General features: G+C 43.8%; 1 protein-coding gene across 1 annotated transcript in view; it reads right to left on the bottom strand.

Moving 5' to 3' along the window:
- LOC106583186 (metabotropic glutamate receptor 2) overlaps positions 1-20,941 on the bottom strand; it is a 97,455-nt gene that overhangs the window by 23,666 nt on the left and 52,848 nt on the right. Inside the window, exons 3-4 of the mRNA XM_014167087.2 lie at positions 7,019-7,859; positions 299-1,362 (exon numbers count right to left, since the gene is read on the bottom strand). Coding sequence (XP_014022562.2) covers positions 299-1,362; positions 7,019-7,859 — 1,905 coding nt within the window. The remainder of the gene's footprint in view (positions 1-298; positions 1,363-7,018; positions 7,860-20,941) is intronic.

Raw genomic sequence — 20,941 nt, 5'->3', positions numbered from 1 at the left:
GTCCCCTGACTTACGACTTTAAGGACACAGGAAATACACAAGTAGAAATAACAACCAAGGGATTAGTTTCATGTGTCTTCAACCTTAGTTTGTAAAGTACTGTAGATATACACTGTATGTTAGGCAGTGTGTTGAGGTTGTGTTGTTCATTTTTGTAAAAGTAGTGATGTACTGTGAAACTCAAAAACAGCAAAAACATGTGACTTTGTTTACAAAATCAGGCAACCGGCATCAGGCATAGGATGTCTGCTTATTATTTACACCAGAATATCAAAGTCTATGTGATTTGATAACTCACCCTGTAGTCGCTGGCCGTGACATAGAAGATGGGCTGGAAGGCCAGCCAGATGATACAGGTGGTGTACATGGTGAACCCAATGAACTTGGCCTCGTTGAAGTTCTCGGGGCACTTCCTGGTCTTAAAGGCGTAGACAGTGCAGAGGATGATGAGGATGCAGTTGTAGCTGAGGGACATGAGCATACTGGAGTCCTTGCTGTTGCACTTGAGGGTGACTATGTCCCTCCTCTCGGGGTTTACTTCCTTCCTGACCCCCGGGGCCTCCACCAGGAGCCAGACCACCACCACCACCAGCTGGCAGGAGATCAGACCCCCGCAGATGGCCACCTGCGAGGCAGGGCTGATGAACCTCGGCCGCTGGGCTCCGTCCTTCACCCCGCTGAAGATGCGTGCGATGCGGTTGGTCTTGGTGAGAAGCGCAGAGTAGCACACAGCGAAGGAGGTGCCAAGGCCTAGTCGACGTAGGGTACACACAGCCATGGAGGGCTTGGAGATATAGATGAAGGTCATGCTGTAGCACATCAGAACACCCAGCAGGAGGATGTAGGACAGCTCCCTCCCGCTGGCCTTCACCACAGGGGTGTCGTTGTGCTTGAGAAAGAGGCCGATGATGAAGAGTGTACACATCATGCCCAGGCAGGAGATGGTAACAGGGCCAATAGCCCAGGCGTCCTCCCAGCGGATGTACTCCTCTGGTAGGTTGTAGCAGCCTGTCAGGTTGGCCAGGGGCCATTCGCTAAACTTGCAGTCGGCGCAGGTGAACTCGTCCTTCAAGTACTGGTAAGGCTGGCAGGGGATGCAGATCCAGCAGCACACATCTCCAGGCTGCATGCTCTTCACCTCGTTCTTCCTGCAGGGGTCGCTGCATTGGGAGGTGGGTGCGGCATGGCCTTCCCAGGCGATCTGGCTGGTGTTAAGGGTCAGATTCTGGGCCCAGTAGCCCACCTTACGGTAGACGTAGCGTCCGTCCTCTTTGTGGTAGTGAAAGATGTTGTAGCGGCCTAAGCTGTCTCCAAAGATATCGAACCTCACCATGTTCTCTGTGTCTGCTGGACGGAATGGAGCTGCAGGGTGAGAAAGAGAAGACCATGGTCATGTTATGATGGTTGAAAGTGAAATAAACAAATATCATTCACCCTCTGAACTCTGACTCACTCAGATTCGTATTTTGAATTGTGTACAATGTATACAATGAATCCAGGGTCTTGGAGTCAACATGTTTTGATTGAATGAGCTTGTATCTGCTTCATCACTTCACCTCTCTGTATTCCCCTCTGACATTCCATTCCTTTCACATGGGATTAAACAGTAGCTGATGCATCAGGGACACAGGTGCAAACCCAGCATTTACATAACTGAAGTCAGAAGGTTGAGTCTGTTTTCTTTGACACAGGCTTATTGCACTCAAATGAGAACCTCAGAGAGAGGTTTAATAGTTATTTTTTTTTACTATTCAGGTGCCAACAACTATGGGTATAGACCAGATTCATTCAACACCATGGAATTGACAGTTACTATACAATCAGTTGGTACCATGTCAAAAAGATTGAACATTTATCTTAACATCAATCCATTCATAATGTCTAACTATGGAATAATACATTCTTGACGTCTAACTATGGTATAACAATTTGCAAGACATGGATAGAAATACCAATGTATTCATAGCTAGAAAGTAAACAGAGCAAAATGACAGAATTGCACCTGGACCGTTGAGATGTTTAGAGATTTTTAGAACCATTCTCAGCTGAATAGTCCCATTATTCTCCATAGAGAATCATCTAGTCTCTTTTGAACTAGAGGAAATGGGGCTTTGTAATGGATGAAGGGTAATTGTGACCCTGCTGTACTGCCATTTCCCCAAAGATTTCCATACACTTCAGGCAATTCTAGTCTTGTAATCCAATCTGATGTCTTCTGACAGCAAGCTCCCCTGGGGATCCATCTACAATCCATGGACGGCTGAGATGGTTAGCTTGGCTAAAGCAACCCTCATGGACTTTGAACCCCCCCACCCCCACCGTCACTCATGATTGGAAATATTCCCACCTTTTACTGCATCCCTACCATAAGACTTGGAGACACAACTACTCAGTCAAGGGTTTAGTAGTTAGAGCATTTGGCTTGGTGGGGTTGTTGTTATCTGTGTTGTACAGATGTGTTGCTGCTATAGGGTTTTACATAAATTATCTGTTACACTGACTATCTCTGGTCACCACCTGACTGAAAGTGTCGTTCCCTGATGAGGGAGTTTATGTGATTCCTATATGTAATATTCAGGCTGTAGGCCAAGTCACTCCACACACTCCAGGCAGATGAGATGCATGGCAAAATGAGCCTCAGCGTGTGAGGCTGGAAATTGATGTTTCCTCTTTGCAAATTGAATCATTACAAGCTCTTATCTTCAGCAGCAATATAAAAACAATTATAATTAGTCCTGGACTGTTCCCACGTACTGTAGGATGGTAGGAATTGATACAATGGATCTAAATTTATGGAATCAAATCTTTCAGCAAGTAGGGCACTCATGGGTAGATTATGATTGCAGTATATCATGCAGTGTAGTTCATTTTCAACATTATGTGTCGAGAGGCTAATAAGAGACAAAATGATAAAGATGAAAGAGACTTTAGTCATCAACCAAAAATCAAATACAAAGAAATACAGTTGAATATGGTCTATTTGTTCTCTGGCAATAATCTAATGGAAAATCACTTCTTAGGATATAGCCATTTCTGAGGATTTAGAAAATCAAATTTCTCTGTATACATCTAACAGTGTTTCTGCCACTGCAGAAATATGTATTCAATGTTTATGTATTCCTACTGGTTGGTTGAATTTACATATCAACAAGGTGTTATGCCACTGGTCATGCTTGCAGATAGGGGAAAATTGCGGATGTCAATTCTTCCAAGTCCAATAATTCTATCCAAGTGGTAGGTCACGTTCTGAAATAGTGCATTATATTTACAATGTGTCAGAGGTCGCTTTGTACATTTCCTATACAGTACCAGTCAAAAGTTTGGACATACCTACTCATTCAAGGGTTTTTCTTTATTTTTACTATTTCCTACATTGTAGAATAATAGTGAAGACATCACAACTATGAAATAACACATATGGAATCATTTAGTTACCAAAAAGGTGTTAAACAAATCAAAATATATTTGAGATTCTTCAAAGTAGCCACCCTTTGCCTTGATGACAGCTTTGCACACTCTTGGCATTCTCTCAATCAGCTTCATGAGGTAGTCACCTGGAATGAATTTCAATTAACAGGTGTGCCTTGTTCGAAGTCGTCACGTCCTGACCAGTTAAGGGTTATTTGTTGTTGGAGTTTGGTCAGGATGTGGCAGAGGGTATTTGTTTTATATGGTTTGGGGTGGTGGTGTAGGTAGTAGGTTGTTTTATTTATGTATTCCGGGGGTTTTGGGCACTGCTCTGTGTTTATGTATTTCTAGGTTTAGTTAGTTAGTTGTGGGTATAGGTTCTAGGTTTGTTTTCTATGTAGAGTTAATTGGGATTGGACTCCCAATTGAAGGCAGGTGTGTTGAGTTGCCTTTGATTGGGAGTCCTATATTAGTAGGGTGTGTTTGTGGGTAATTGTTTGTGAGCACTGCTTGTTTAGCCTGCCACACTGTTTGGTCGTGAGTATCGTTTATTGTTTGGTTTTTCCTGTGGATGCGTTGTGTTTTTTTCATTAAAAGAATGAGTATCCACATACCCGCTGCAGTTTGGTCAATTCAACACGGCACTTTTTGTGACAGAAGTTAATTTGTGGAATTTCATTCCTTCTTAATGCATTTGAGCCAATCAGTTGTGTTGTGATAAGGTAGTGGTGGTACACAGAATATATTTGGTAAAAGACCAAGTCCATATTATGGCAAGAACAGCTCAAATAAGCAAAGATAAACAACAGTCCATCATTGCTTTAAGACATGAAGGTCACTCATTCCGGAAAATGTCAAGAACTTTGAAAGTTTCCTGAAGTGCAGTCACAAAAACCATCAAGCGCTATGATGAAAATGTCTCATGAGTGTTAAACAAATGAAAATACCCTTTGCCTTGACGACAGATTTGCACACTCTTGACATTCTCTCACCAGCTTCACCTGGAATGCAAAGGGTGGCTACTTTGAAGAACCTCAAATCTAAATATATTTAGATTTGTTTAATACTTTTTTGGTTACTACATGATTCCATGTGTTATTTCGCAGTTTTGATGTCTTCACTATTATTCTACAATGTAGAAAATAGTAAAAAAGAAAGAAAAACCCTTGAATGAATAGGTGTTTACAACTTTTGACTGGTACTGTGTATATATACTGCTCAAAAAAATAAAGGGAACACTTAAACAACACATCCTAGATCTGAACTAAATAAATAATCTTATTAAATACTTTTTTCTTTACATAGTTGAATGTGCTGACAAAATCACACAAAAATAATCAATGGAAATCTAATTTATCAACCCATGGAGGTCTGGATTTGGATTCACACTCAAAATTAAAGTGGAAAACCACACTACAGGCTGATCCAACTTTGATGTAATGTCCTTAAAACAAGTCAAAATGAGGCTCAGTAGTGTGTATGACCTCCCTACAATGCCTGGGCATGCTCCTGATGAGGTGGCGAATGGTCTCCTGAGGGATCTCCTCCCAGACCTGGAGTAAAGCATCCGCCAACTCCTGGACAGTCTGTGGTGCAACGTGGCGTTGGTGGATGGAGCAAGACATGATGTCCCAGATGTGCTCAATTGGATTCAGGTCTGGGGAACGGGCAGGCCAGTCTATAGCATCAATGCCTTCCTCTTGCAGGAACTGCTGACACACTCCAGCCACATGAGGTCTAGCATTGTCTTGCATTAGGAGGAACCCAGGGCCAACCGCACCAGCATATGGTCTCACAAGGGGTCTGAGTATCTCATCTCGGTACCTAATGGCAGTCAGGCTACCTCTGGCGAGCAAATGGAGGGCTGTGCGGCCCCCCAAAGAAATGCCACCCCACCCCACACCATGACTGACCCACCGCCAAACCGGTCATGCTGGAGGATGTTGCAGGCAGCAGAACGTTCTCCACGGCGTCTCCAGACTCTGTCACGTCTGTCACATGTGCTCAGTGTGAACCTGCTTTCATCTGTGAAGAGCACAGGGCGCCAGTGGCGAATTTGCCAATCTTGGTGTTCTCTGGCAAATGCCAAACGTCCTGCACTGTGTTGGGCTGTAAGCACAACCCCCACCTGTGGATGTCGGGCCCTCATACCACCCTTATGGAGTCTGTTTCTGACCGTTTGAGCAGACACATGCACATTTGTGGCCTGCTGGAGGTCATTTTGCAGGGCTCTGGCAGTGCTTCTCCTGCTCCTCCTTGCACAAAGGCAGAGGTAGCGGTCCTGCTGCTGGGTTGTTGCCCTCCTACGGCCTCCTCCACATCTCCTGATGTACTGGCCTGTCTCTTGGTAGCGCCTCCATGCTCTGGACACTACGCTGACAGACACAGCAAACCTTCTTGCCACAGCTCGCATTGATGTGCCATCCTGGATGAGCTGCACTACCTGAGCCACTTGTGTGGGTTGTAGACTCCGTCTCATGCTACCACTAGAGTGAAAGCACCGCCAGCATTCAAAAGTGACCAAAACATTAGCCAGGAAGCATAGGAACTGAGAAGTGGCCTGTGGTCCCCACCTGCAGAACCACTCCTTTATTGTGGGTGTCTTGCTAATTGCCTATAATTTCCACCTGTTGTCTATTCCATTTGCACAACAGCATGTGAAATTTATTGTCAATCAGTGTTGCTTCCTAAGTGGACAGTTTGATTTCACAGAAGTGTGATTGACTTGGAGTTACATTATGTTGTTTAAGTGTTCCCTTTATTTTTTTGAGCAGTGTATATATATATATGTATATATGTGTATATATGTGTATGGTAGCTGTTAGATATTGGGGGCTTCCTGTGATGTGCTTTTGTATGTATGATTGCTGTACAAGTGAGATAGTTAGCATGCCTGAAATATAATGGTCACATTAGCCCCTGCTAATACACAGTTTTTTCCATGTTGTAGACAAATCTACAGCCATCAACAGACTTCTGTCCTGCACATCTAGTGTGTTTTCTTTGTGTCTATTGTCAGAGAGTAAACATCAGATCAACTGGGACCATTGGCTGGCATTCCTGCAAGTCCGGCCTCTCCCATCTCCTCATTGGTGTTTATGAGCATATACCCATGTGGGTGATTGAAAGATGAACTGATGTCCACACTCCAGTCGGTTGTAGTAATGCACTGTAAAGTTGGTTGCCAACCGCCATATAAAGTCCAAAGAAGTAAAAAAGAGGCCTGAGGAAGGAGGAGAGATGACGAAAGGAATTCAGTTTACTGTTTATTCTGTGGATTAATTGTCGGAGAAGAGGACCTTGTGCATTTCAGGTAAAATAACAACCCAATGTTTATATCCCGGGACAAATTAGCTAGCAACAGCAAGCTAGCTAGCTAAATTGCCATAAATGTTTAATGCTTTTTGACCTGTCCACAAATTAATTTAATTTGTTCATAGTTTGTTTTGATATTTCAACCTGCGTGTCCTGATCGTGTCTGGTGTGGCGGTACAAAATCAACATGCGCACGCAGGAGCACCCGCACGTCCGGTTTGGTCAACATGTTAACGATCACATCTGTTACATAATGTATAGTGATGTAGCCATACTCATCAATCTTCAAACTCACCGTCAAACTTGGTCTTCAGGATATACTCCCTGTAGAACCTCTTGCCGTTGCCTGGCTTCAGAGCGTCACAGATCTTGGTGGTGGAGTTGGGGCACAGCGACTGCCTCATGTTATGCAGGGCATGTGCCATGGCATAGACAGCGTTCACCACAAACATGATCTTGGACTCCTGCTCAAACAGGCCATCCCGCAGAGAGTGCTTCCCACAGCCCAGGTCATGGAGGCTACATTGGAATCTATTCTCCCAGAACTCCCTGAACCAGGGGTTACGTGTGTTGTTGTAGGGATTCAGGCCCGTGAAGTACTCAGCAAACTGGGGGATGGGGTAGGAGGCCAGCTCGATGGTGAAGGCCCCGTCCGCCACAGCCTCGCTGCCCCTCACCACGATCTCCTGCGCCCCCCAGCCATCGCTGGCCACCCAGGTGAAGGACGCGTTCAATCGGTTGGCTGCAACCAGCAGCTCCCGGGCGTCCTCGCTGCGTGTGAAGAGAATGACCACTTTGGCATTGGACTTCTGCCGCAGCGAATGGATCACCTGGTCATAGCTGTAGCGGTTCATCGAGCGGCTGACCTTGGCTGAGGTGGCGATACAGATCTGGCGGGCGCGGGCCTCCTGCTGGAAGGCGTCGATGCCCGTCTCGCCGTAGTCGCCCTCCGATGCTACGGTTGACACATAGGTCCAGTTGAAGAAGCGCAGGATCTCTGCCATGGCCTTGGCCTGATAGAAGTCAGGGGGCACCGTGCGGGCAAAGTAGTCATAGCGGCTCTTGTCACTGAGCTTGGCGCTGGTGGAGGCGTAGCTGATCTGAGGGATCTGGAAGAGACGAAGGAGGTTGGCCACCTGGAGAGAAAGAGAGATAGGTACTATGAGAGCATGATCAAGATTTAAACAATACTGTAGGGGCTTTGTTCGATCTGTAATGCGGAAGTTAAGCGTTACTGCTTGATTTAAATTGAAAGGCAATGGTCCCGTGTTAGCGAAGACTGCGTTCAAGGTGACCACTGCATATTTCGTCTCAATCGGAAATTACCTTTACATTTCATGCAATCTGTAACGCTTCAGAGATCCAGATGGAATAGTGCTAAGTCTTTACATTATACCCTAGTAATAGTACTGGTAAAGTATAGTACTTATAACTGTTATACATGTAAAACAATTCACTGAATGAATTATTGGGAGTTCTGATATTTTATTAAATCAAAACAGATATTGCTTGTGGGTCATTTCTTTATAACTCAAGTGGTGAAATGATCTACATCAGATACAGAATACAGTAATCTCACTAACAGTTTGGCCTAAAGGGACAATCAGTCTCACTTCAATCTGCAGCCTCTCATCGCTCTCTGAGGTCCCAGCAGTGTGTTTCACAACTCTCCTTTCTGCTGATTGTCTGACAACATCCTGGGCTTGCCACGGACTCCAGGGATGCCCACATAGACTACAACCCAGATCTGTCATATCTGATCTACCACACTGTCGACAACGTCCACTAATAAAACCATGCAATATCTGATGATTCATTGGCTTGCAAGAAAAACATTTTAAGGCTAATTTCCCCCAAATTCTACATATTTTGCCATGGGGCATAGAGAAAATGTTGCAGTTTCAAAGTAAGTTTGCTGCAATTCTACACAATTTGCCACAGGGGTGGAGAATATATTTTTTAAACTAATTTCATACAATCCTACACATTTTGCCATAGGGGGGATAGAAATGTTTGCAGTTTTTAAAATGATGTGTGAGTGAGAGTGACTAACAGAATGAATATGGACCTCCCAGTCGGTAATTCGACCATGATTACTACAAGTTTACATAGCTGGCTAGACTAATTGACCCATCTAAAATGTTTTTGCTGACATGAGCTAATTGAGTTTCTAACCAGGTTTCTATGAAACAAAAATGTTGCGTAAAGTACGTTGGATAAAACATTTCACGAAAGGCCTGATGGAAACAGCTAATTTGTCGGTAAACTTTCCAAATGTCATGTCATCGTGTTATTATATAAATATTCGCACATAAAACCGTTTCCACCGCCATTTCTCGCAGAATTAGTTTTGCCGACACAAAAAGATCCCACCATGTGGAACGAATAAATGATCTGTCGGATTTTATAAATTTGGACTGAAACTTCCTGTTTCCATCACAGCTGTCATAATGTTTGTTGATATGGTATGACTTCTCACATAAAAACTTTGGATGGAAATGTGGTTAGTGACTGACATAACAAGAGAAAAACTGCTTATACACAACAACATTTAGAAATTACACCTTGTGTATTCTGTTATTCTATCTCTCAACAGTAAGTTGAGACCCCAACTGAGTTCCGACTGCGATGCGTGGGCTTAAAAAATGGCCACCATTTGCCCATCCCCGATTTAAATTATTTATAGATTCCATTTCACTATCAAGAAATACACATAGAAAGACAGACAGAGGGGGTGAGAATACATCATAGAATCAAAAAAGCCTGAAATGTTGTATTTTTCCCTGTCTGCAATGGGTTTTGTCAGTGACCAATGACGTGGTGCAGTAGAAGCTGCTCACTGACTTTAGCTTGAGGCATTTCTCTGGAAGACTAAGGAGAGACTGGCCTGATCACTCCAAAGGATGCCACACCACATTTATTCTCCTTTAATTCAGGGTCTCACAGCCCCACTCTCACAGCACAACATCCTGAATTCCAATAAACCATTTCTTTAATCCAATGCAGCCATTTTTATCTCAATATCAAATAATTTCTGGGTAACTATGAAGTACCTTACTGTGATTGTTTCCAATTAAAATGGTCAAAAATAAACAAAAATAGCTTCTTAGCAAGGAGCAATTTCTCCAGAATTTCTTTTTCTAGAACTGTCCAGGAGTGGTCTGAGTTGGGAAGGGAAAACTAAAAACTAGCTGTGTTTGGCAGAGCGGTTTTGAACTCTCCTTATTAATCGAGTAACTAATTTACCGTCTGGTGATGTCACCAAGCAGAACAAATTCCATCCCACCAAAACAGGCTGAAATTTCAGGCGGTCTTTTGAAACAGCTCTTACACTAAAAAGGCATTATCATTATTTTCACAATTTCACAGTATTATTCCAACCTCATAGTGTGGAAATATATATAAAACAAGAAAATCTGTTTTTTTGACCACACTGGGCCATTAAAAAAAAGAATATATGTATGGTCATGTATAGAACATAATTTGACCAATACCTCTATGAGATATCTAATTCATTCTGTCCATCATATTAATAAAATATTAAATGATTTCGCTTGTAAAAAAAAATGTGTGACTGAAAATGAAGCCAAACATTGGGAGAAGTCAGGAAAAATCTGATGTGATGTGCCTGGATGACTGTTAATCCCCCCCGGTTAAAATAATTATGACATAAGACTGTAAAAACACCAGTAAATCAGCTCCAAGTGACTCTAAATTGTGAAATCTGTTCCGAAGCATTCCCAAAAATAATAGAGACATACAGTGCATTCGGAAAGTATTAAGGCCCCTTGACTTCTTCCACATTTTGTTACGTTACAGGCCTATCCTAAAATGTATAAAATATTTTTTTGTCCTCATCAATCTACACACAATACCCCATAATGACATAACAAAATCAGGTTTTCAGAACTTTGTAAAAAATACACTGGAAATAACACATTTACATAAGTATTCAGACCCTTTACTCAGTACTTTCTTGAAGCACCGTTGGCAGCGATTACAGCCTCGAGTCTTCTTGGGTATTATGCTACAAGCTTGGCACACCTGTATTTGGGGAGTTTCTCCCATTCTTCTCTGCAGATCCTTAGGTTGGATGGGGACTGTCGCTGCACAGCTATTTTCAGGTCTCTCTAGAGATGTTTGATCGGGTTCAAGTCCGGGCTCTGGCTGGGCCACTCAAGGACATTCAGAGACTTCTCCCGAAGCCACTCCTGCGTTGTCTTGGCTGTGTGCTTAGGGTCGCTGTCCTGTTGGAAGGTATACATTCGCTCCAGTCTGAGGTCCTGAGCGCTCTGTAGCAGGTTTTCATCAAGGATCTCTCTGTACATTGCTCCATTCATCTTTCCCTCGATCCTGACTAGTCTCCCAGTCCCTGACGCTGAAAAACTTCACCACAGCATGATGCTGCCACCACCATTGCTTCACCGTATGGATGGTGCCAGATTTCCTCCAGACATGATGCTTGGCATTCAGGCCAAATAATTCAATCTTGGTTTCATCAGACCAAAGAATCTTATTTATCATGGTCTGATAGTCTTTAGGTGACTTTTGTCAAACTCCAAGTGCGCTGTCATGTGCCGTTTACTGAGGAGTGGCCTTCTGGACCTTCTGGAAGGTTCTCCCATCTCCACAGAGGAACTGTGGAGCTCTGTCAGAGTGACCATCAGGTTCTTGGTCACCTCCCTGACCAAGGCCCTTTTCCCCCGATTGCTCAGTTTGGCCAGGTGGCCAGCTCTCGGAAAAGTCTTTGTGGTTACAAACTTCTTACATTTAAGAATGATGGTTCTTGGGGACCTTCAAAGCTGCAGAAATGTTTTGGTACCCTTCCCCAGAGCTGTGCTTCGACACAATCCTATCTCGGAGCTCTATGGTCAATTCCTTCAAACTCATGGCTTAGTTTTTGCTCTGACAAGCACTGTCAACTGTGGGACCTTATATAAACAGGTGTGTGCCTTTCCAAATCATGTCCAATCAATTGAATTTACCACAGGTGGACTCCAATCAAGTTGTAGAAACATCTCAAGAATAATTAATGGAAACAGGATGCACCTGAGCTCAATTTCGACTCTCATAGCAAAATGTCTGAACACGTATGTAAATAAGGCATTTCATTTTTTTTATTCTATAAATTTGACAAAATTTCTAAAATCCTGTTTTCATTTTGTCATTATAGTGTATTGTGTGTAGATTGATGAGGAAAAATGTGAATTTAATCAATTTTAGAATAAGGCTGTAACGTAACAACATTTGGAAAAAGTCAAGGGGTCTGAATACTTTCTGAAGGGACTATATGTGATTGTATACAAATGTACCATTTTAGTCAAATGGTATATCTGTTTGGGCTTCTTGTGGTCAATTTGCAATCTATTTATTATTATGTCCCAGCCCCCTGACCATCCACTCAAGAGAAAATCGGCCTGCGACTGAATCTAGTTGATGATCTGGGCGGCAGCGTAGTCTAGTGGTTATAGAGTGTTGGGCTAGCTAACTGAAAGGTTGCAAGTTCAAATCCCTGAGCTGACAAGGTACAAATCTGTTGTTCTGCCCCTGAACAAGGCAGTTAACCCACTGTTGCTAGGCCGTCATTGAAAATAAGAATTTGTTCTAAACTGACTTGCCTAGTTAAATAAAGGTAAAAAAACAACAAAAATTATCCATGGATAGGGTCTAGACTCTAAACCTCAGAATGTCATATACTGTATGGTGACTTATATTGTCACAGGACATACTGCAACACTTTTACAGTAATATGTAACTAAAATCACCTCTTCTTTGTACAAGAGGTGGCAGGCAAACCATATTCAAAATAGTTATGTTTTATGCATGTTTTCCATAGAAACTGTTAAAAGACACAGATGAGGAGTCCTCTGTCTGTGTGCTGAATGGTTAATATTTTAAAAGTATGCTACCCTGGAGGCTTCCTGCCTGGCTCACTAGAGATTCCCTGACTAGGAACTCTAGTTACTATTGCCATGAAACATTCTCCAAAAACCTCTTCTTCCCTAACCCACCTCGACAGGCTTTTAAAACACATGTACAGACAGCTGGCAGCAGCCTGTTCTCTCTCTCCTAGGAGAATGGGAGGACACACTTAAGTGGTAACTAAAAGTACAACTTCTACCTTTCATTTAAAAAAAATAACTTCCTAGATTAGCACTACCAACAACCTTAAATTTGCTCAATTGTCATACAACACTGATTTTAAATGGGATTTATGCAGCCCTTACATCATTGACAAGGCATATAAATGCAGTCCAGGAATGGCAATAAACAATGCCTTAGCACTTCGACTCACTTGACAGATTTCACTTTTTCAAAAACACTATAATCATAAGAGTGAGATGAGAGAAATAAAATAAAATTGGTGCAGAATACGCAGAGCCGCGGCTGATGGTGTAGGCATAGGACATGCGTAGCAGACACATTAAAGTGTCACCTAGCTAAGTCCACACATGGACACACTACTGAGCTTACTGTGACTTGGAATGGAAAAACTTAAGATCAGCATCAAAAGAAAATGGTATACGTTTATACAAGTCTACTTTGCAACTAAATATGCATTTGTCAAAATTATTAGATCATTTCCCATCAAGATTTTGTTTTTCTTTCATCACGCTTCTGAAGTCTCTTCCCCATGCATCTTTTCCCTGTTTTTATCAAATCCATACACAGTCCCAGAGGAGGAGATAAAGCATAACCCAAAGGCCATGTCAAGGATTCAGTGATGTTGTGGGAATTGATTAAAACCATTTATCTGACTTACTTATCATTATCAGACTTCCCCACCACTCAAATATGTGAATGCTGTCAAGCCCATTTGAGTGATACCTATAACAGATTGTGGCCAGTGCTTTGGGGAATGACATGATTCACCCATCCCTCACATCTCCAGCATTTTGATGAATTTTCTCAGAGGCAACTCTAAACTTTTGGGCAAATGACTGATCTGTCAGTCTGGTAGACATAGAAATCAATTACACTTCAAGCAGAATACTCCTATGTATTGGGCAAGAAATATCTTTCACACGGTTTACATGCCTTGAATCACCTCTGTATAACACACATAGGTATTATTGATTAACTTCTAATCCAGTTCCATATTCACTTTGTACTGCAGCCTAGCTGACTTAAACATGTTAGACATGCAGCTCATACTATTCCCGACACGCTGAGTCTCCTCCTCAGTGAGAGAGCTCTGTATTTAATTACGAAAATTAGGAAGCAGGCAGGGAGAGGATTTGCATTGGAAGAGTCTGCTATAGAGAGGAGTACTTGGAAAGTGGTTCACTCTAGAGCAATGGTAATACACAGCCTGAGTGTGGAAAGAGGGATAGATAGCAGGCTTTTCAGCTCTCATGTATTCTGAACACAGAAAGAAACCCAGCACAGTGGAAGAACAGAGTGCCTAAAGGTAAGAAGACAAAAACACAGCCGAGCACCATGTCCACGGCTCAGTATCAAAACACAGCAATGTGAGTAAAAGTACAGGAGCAGAGAGTGTTGCAGAACTCTTTATTACATTAATACTAGACATCTCTGGAGTGGTCATTTACACTTGGTTGGTTTGGGAAATTTCCCCAGTGCAATATTAGAGGAAAGAGTACAGTTAAAAAAAATGCAAATGTATATATATATATATATATATATGAAAAGAAAAGGAAATACCTTATTTACATAAGTATTCAGACATTTTGCTATGAGACTCGAAATTGAGCTCAGGTGCATCCTGTTTCCATTGATCATCATTGAGATGTTTCTACAACTTGATTCCACCTGTGGTAACTTCAATTGATTGGACATGATTTGGAAAGGCACACACCTGTCTATATAAGGCCCCACAGTTGACAGTGCATTTCAGAGCATACACTAAGCCATGAGGTCGAAGGAATTGTCCGTAGAGCTCCGAGACAGGATTGTGTCGAAGCACAGATCTGGGGAAGGGTACCAAAACTTTTCTGCAGCTTTGAAGGTCCCCAAGAACACAGTGGCCACCAGCATTCTTAAATGGAAGAAGTTTGGAACCAACAAAACTCTTCCTAGAGTTGGCCGCCCGGCCAAACTGAGCAATCAGGGGAGAAGGGCCTTGGTCAGGGAGGTGATCAAGAACCCAATGGTCACTCTGATAGAGCTCCAGAGTTCCTCTGTGGAGATGCGATAACCTTCCAGAAGGACAACCATCTCTACAGCACTCCACCAGTCAGGCCTTTATGGTAAAGTGGCCAGACAGAAGCTACTCCTCAGTAAAAAGTACATGACAACCCGCTTGGAGTTTGCCAAAGGGCACCTAAAGACTCTCAGACCATGAGAAACAAGATTCTCTGGTTTGATGAAACCAAGATTGAACTCTTTGGCCTGAATGCCAAGCGTCACATCTGGAGGAAACATGGCACCATCCCTACAGTGAAGCATGGTGGTGGCAGCATCATGCTGTGGGGATGTTTTTCAGCGTCAGGGACTGGGTGACAAGTCTTAATTGAAGCAAAGATGAACGGAGCAAAGTACAGAGAGATCCTTGAACCTGCTCTAGAGCGCTCATGACCTCAGACTGGGGCGAAGTTTCACCTTCCAACAGGACAACAACTGTAAGCACTCAGCCAAGACAATGCAGGCGTGGCTTCGGGAGAAGTCTCTGAATGTCCTTGAGTGGCCCAGCCAGAGCCTGTACTTGAACCCGATTGAACATCTCTAGAGAGACCTGAAAATAGCTGTGCAGCAATGCTCCCCATCCAAACTGACAGAGCTTGAGAGGATCTGCAGAGAAGAATGGGAGAAACTCCCCAAATACAGGTGTGCCAAGCGTGTAGCGTCATACCCAAGAAGGCTTGAGGCTGTAATCGCTGCCAAAGGTGATTCAACAAAGTACTGAGTAAAGAGTCTGAATACTTAAATTAGCAACAAAAAAATTACAAAAATTGCTTTGTCATTATGGGGTACTGTGTGTAGAAAAAAAACAATTTAATACATTTTAGAATAAGGCTGTAACTTAACAATATGTGGAAAAAGTCAAGGGGTCTGAATACTTTTCGAAGGCACTGTATTTGATGACACCGTGTGAAGTATCTTATCTATTCCATTTGATCAATTCCATTGATTAATGCTGCATGAAAATCATTTTCAAACTGCATTTGTACAAGATGAGCAAAAATGATCAACAGCAGCAGCAGGTGTTTTTATAGGCTCATAAATATTCCTGTAGGAAGCAGCAGCCTTCACCTCGGCACTGTGTTGACGGTATTACTATCACCAGACAATCTCCTCCGTGTGATTCATGGCCTATGTGCACCTCATTGGTCTGGATATTTGCTAGACATGTGCTGGTTCTGTTAAAGAATAAAGGACATCCAGCGGCTGGGTGAACAGAGAGAGGGAAGAGATAAGGGAGATTGTGAGATAAAGAGGGAGTGGGAAGAGAGGCCAGAAGAGGAGGGAGAGAGAGACTGTCCTAGCTCACACTGGCACAACCTCATGGAGATGTCATGATTTTTTCAACCTGAAAAGCCGACCTACTCTTCCCAGAAGGTTGTCTCAGTGTGCCTCTACAGCAATAACACAATTTCCCCACTGCAGCCGTCCTGGGCCATGCTCACTATCACATATGCATAGCAGCACACTCACACACTCTCAAACAAACATTTGCAAACACTGTCATGACATTGCCCTCTTTGGGTACAGCGAGCACTATTCCCCCCTCCCTCTGCACCATCTCCCTACCTCTCTCTCTGTTACACTCAGGCTGCTCTGGTCAGAGAGGTCGTAAATTCCTGGAGGAGAATCCTGCCTCAGGGCCAGACAGTATAGAAAGAGTGAGTTTCATAGAGAGAACAAAGGAATTTCTTCCACCTCACAGAACTGGAGGTCCGAACAATATTTATGTTCTGGAGAATGTATAAAAGATCGGTGAAGAATCCAGCTACAAACTGGTCTGTTTGGTACAATTTTGTGAAACTCATGAGAGACAATATGGCCACATTACCATAACGCTGTTTATATAATAGCCTCAGTTATGAGACTTACATCTAAAATGAATGAGTAAAGATGATACTATTTGTGAAATTATGTGATTTCCAACGATGACGAGACAGCCTACAGGGAAGGAGGTGAGGGCACTCGGAGTGTGGTGTCAGAAAAACAACCTCTCACTCAACATCAACAAAAGAAAGGAGATGATTGTGGACTTCAGGAAACAGCAGAGGGAACACCCCCCTATAAACATCGACGGGACAGCAGCGGAGAAGGTAGAAAGTTTTAAGTTCCTCGGCGTACACATCACGGACAAACTGAAATGGTCCACCCATACAGACAGTGTGGTGAAGGCGCAACAGCGCCTCTTCAACCTCAGGAGGCTGAAGAAATTTGGCTTGTCACCTAAAACCTTCACAAACTTTTACAGATGCACAATTAAGAGCATCATGTTGTCTTTATCATTGCCTGATATGGCAACTGCACCGCCCAGTTGTAGGGTCTGCACAACGCATCACCGGGGGCAAACTACCTGCCCTCCAGGACACCTACAGCACCCGATGTCACAGGAAGGCCAAAAAGATCATCAAGGACAACAACCACCCGAGCCAATGCCTGTTTACCCCGCTTCCATCCAGAAGGTGAGGTCAGTACAGGTGCATCAAAGCTGGAACCGAGAGAGCTTCTATCTCAAGGCCATCAGACTGTTAAACAGCCATCACTAACACAGAGAGGCTGATGCCCACATACAGACTTGAAATCATTGGCCACTTTAATAAATGGATCACTAGTCACTTTAATAATGCCACTTGAGTAATGCAAGATATGTAAACATTATATACTTTAAACAAGATGGCGTAGCAGTCGGACGTGTGTTTGTCTTGTCCCGTCTTGTCCCGTGTAAATAGTCGGTTTCCTCGTTTTTATCGTATATATTTCATATATATTCTAATCTCACTTTCCATCTACGGACTGAATATACTTTCCTGCAACCCGCCTCACCCAATGTGGTACGGATCTGCTATTTTTATACTTTAGAACCGGAACCCCCATCAGAAGCTAGCCAGCTAACTAACTAATAGTCAGTCAGCCACTGCTAGCGGTCTTCACCATTACCTCGGACAGCAGCCAGTTTCAGCTCGGTCAATACCTGCCAGTCTGCACAACACGATATCAACCCAGAGCATATCGGACTGCTTTTTCTCTACCACATCACCGGATTCTACCGCAAGCTCTGGACCATTACACCGGATAATCGCAGCTAGCTAGCTGCAACATGAGTGGCTACTGCTGGCTAACGCCTCTGTCCCGAAGCAAGCACCAGTTAGCCTTGAGCAAGCCTCGAGCTAGGCCCATCTCCCGGCTAGCCGAAGAGGTCTACCAGCTAATTCTTGGGCTACAATACCTCTTTTGCCAACTGGCCTGGACCCTTTATTGCCGACACGGAGCCCCGCCGATCCATCACGACTGGTCTGCCGATGTAATCGTCCGAGGAGGTTTCAACAGGCTTTTCCATTGCGACGTTGTCGAAGACCAATCTGCTAACCCCGGCCCGCTAGCTTTCTGAATCGCCGTGTCTCCAGCTCGCCTAGCGTAGTAGCGACTACCGAACGGCTCCCTGACTCACCTATTGCTGCTCATTGGACCCTATGATCACTCAGCTACACATGCCTCTCCCTAATGTCAATACCTTAGACAGCTCTTTTGTCCCACCTCCAACACATGCGGAGACCTCACCTGGCTTAACTGGTGCCTCCAGAGACACAACCACTCTCATCGTCACACAATGCCTAGGTTTACCTCCACTGTACTCACATCCTACCATACCCTTGTCTGTACATTATGCCCTGAAACTATTCTACCACGCCCAGAAATCTGCTCCTTTTATTCTCTGTTGCCAACGCACTAGACGACCAGTTTTATAGCCTTCAGCTGTACCCTTATCCTACTCCTCCTCTGTTCCTCTGGTGATGTAGAGGTTAACCCAGGCCCTGTAGCCTCCAGCACCACACCTATTCCCCAGGCACTCTCATTTGATGTCTTCTGTAACCGTAAATGCCTTGGTTTCATGCATGTTAACGTCAGAAGCCTTCTCCCTACGTTTGTCTTATTCACTGCTTTAGCACACTCTGCCAACCCAGATGTCCTAGCCGTGTCTGAACCTGGCTTAGGAAGGCCACCAAAAATTTGTACATTTCCATCCCCAACTACAACATAGAACTGCCAAAGAGGGCAGAGTTGCAATCTACTGCAGAGATAGCCTGAAGAGTTCTGTCATACTATCCAGGTCCGTGCACAAACAATTCAAGCTTCTACTTTTACATTTTACATTTTAGTCATTTAGCAGAAGCTCTTATCCAGAGCGACTTACAGTAGTGAATGCATACATTTCATACATTTTTTTAATAAAAAAAAAATATCCCGTACTGGTCCCCCGTGGGAATCGAACCCACAACCCTGGCGTTGCAAACACCATGCTCTACCAACTGAGCCACACGGGACTTTTAAAAATCCACCTTTCCAGAAATAATTATCTCACCGTTGCTGCTTGTTATAGATCCCCCTCAGTCCCCAGCTGTGCCCTGGACACCATATGTGAATTGATTGCCCCATCTATCTTCAGAGTTCGTACTGTTAGGTAACCTAAGCTAGATGCCCTCAATCTCACACAAATGATCAAGGAACCTACCAGGTACAACCCTAAATTCGTAACCATGGGCACCCTCATAGATATCATCCTGACCAACTTGCCCTGTAAATACACCTCTGCTGTCTTCAACCAGGATCTCAGCGATCACTGCCTCATTGCCTGCGTCCGTAATGGATCCGCGGTAAAACAACCACCCCTCATCACTGTTAAACGCTCCCTAAAACACTTCAGCAAGCAGGCCTTTCTAATCGACCTGGAAGGATATTTGACCTCATCCTGTCAGTAGAGGGTGCCTGGTTGCTCTTTAAAAGTACTTTCCTCACCATCTTAAATAAGCATGCCCCATTCAAAAAATGTAGAACTAAGAACAGATATAGCCCTTGGTTCACCCTAGACTTGACTGCCTTGACCAGCACAAAAACATCATTAGCATTGAATTGCCCCCGCGATATGCAACTTTTCAGGAAAGTCAGGAACCAATATACACAGTCAGTTAGGAAAGCTAAGGCTATCTTTTTCAAACAGAAATTTGCAAACTGTAGCACTAATTCCAAAAAGTTCTGGGACACTGTAAAGTCCATGGAGAATAAGAGCACCTCCTCCCAGCTGCCCACTGCACTGAGGCTAGGAAACACTGTCACCACCGATAAATCTACGATAACCAAGAATTTCAATAAGCATTTTTCTACGGCTGGCCATGCTTTCCACCTGGCTACCCCTACTCTGGCCAACAGCTCTGCACCCCCCACAGAAACTTGCCCAAGCCCCCCGCTTCTCCTTTACCCAAATCCAGACAGCTGATGTTCTGAAAGAGCTGCAAAATCTGGATCCCTACAAATCAGCTGGGCTAGACAATCTGGACCCTCTCTTTCTAAAATTATCCGCCGAAATTGTTGCAACCCCTATTACTAGCCTGTTCATCCTCTCTTTCGTATCATCTGAGATCCCCAAAGATTGGAAAGCTGCTGCAGTCATCCCCCTCTTCAAAGGGGGAGACACTCTAGACCCAAACTGTTGTAGACCTATATCCATCCTGCCCTGCCTTTCTAAGGTCTTCGAAAGCTATGTTAACAAACAGATCACCGACCATTTCAAATCCCACCGTACCTTCTCCACTATGCAATCTGGTTTCCGAGCTGGTCATGGGTGCACCTCAGCCATGCTCAAGGTCCTAAACGATATAATAACCGCAATTGACAAAAGACAGTACTGTACAGCCGTCTTCATCAACCTGGCCAAGGCTTTCGACTCTGTTAATCACTGCATTCTTATCGGCAGACTCAATAGCCTTGGTTTCTCAAATGACTGCCTTGCCTGGTTCACCAACTACTTCTCAGATAGAGTTCAGTGTGTCAAATTGGAGGGCCTGTTGTACTGACTTCTGGCAGTCTCTATGGGGGTGCCACAGGGTTCAATTCTCGGGCCGACTGTTTTCTCTGTATATATCAATGATGTTGCTCTTGCTGCTGGTGATTCTCTGATCCACCTCTACGCAGACGACACCATTCTGTATACATCTGGCCCTTCTTTGGACACTGTATTAACAAACCTCCAAACGAGCTTCAATGCCATACAACACTCCTTCTGATGCTTCCAACTGCTCTTAAA

The sequence above is a fragment of the Salmo salar genome, chromosome ssa22, assembly GCF_905237065.1.
Source record: "Salmo salar chromosome ssa22, Ssal_v3.1, whole genome shotgun sequence".
In the NCBI taxonomy this organism is placed as follows: Eukaryota; Metazoa; Chordata; class Actinopteri; order Salmoniformes; family Salmonidae; genus Salmo; species Salmo salar.
This window is presented reverse-complemented; position numbering and strand designations above follow the sequence as displayed.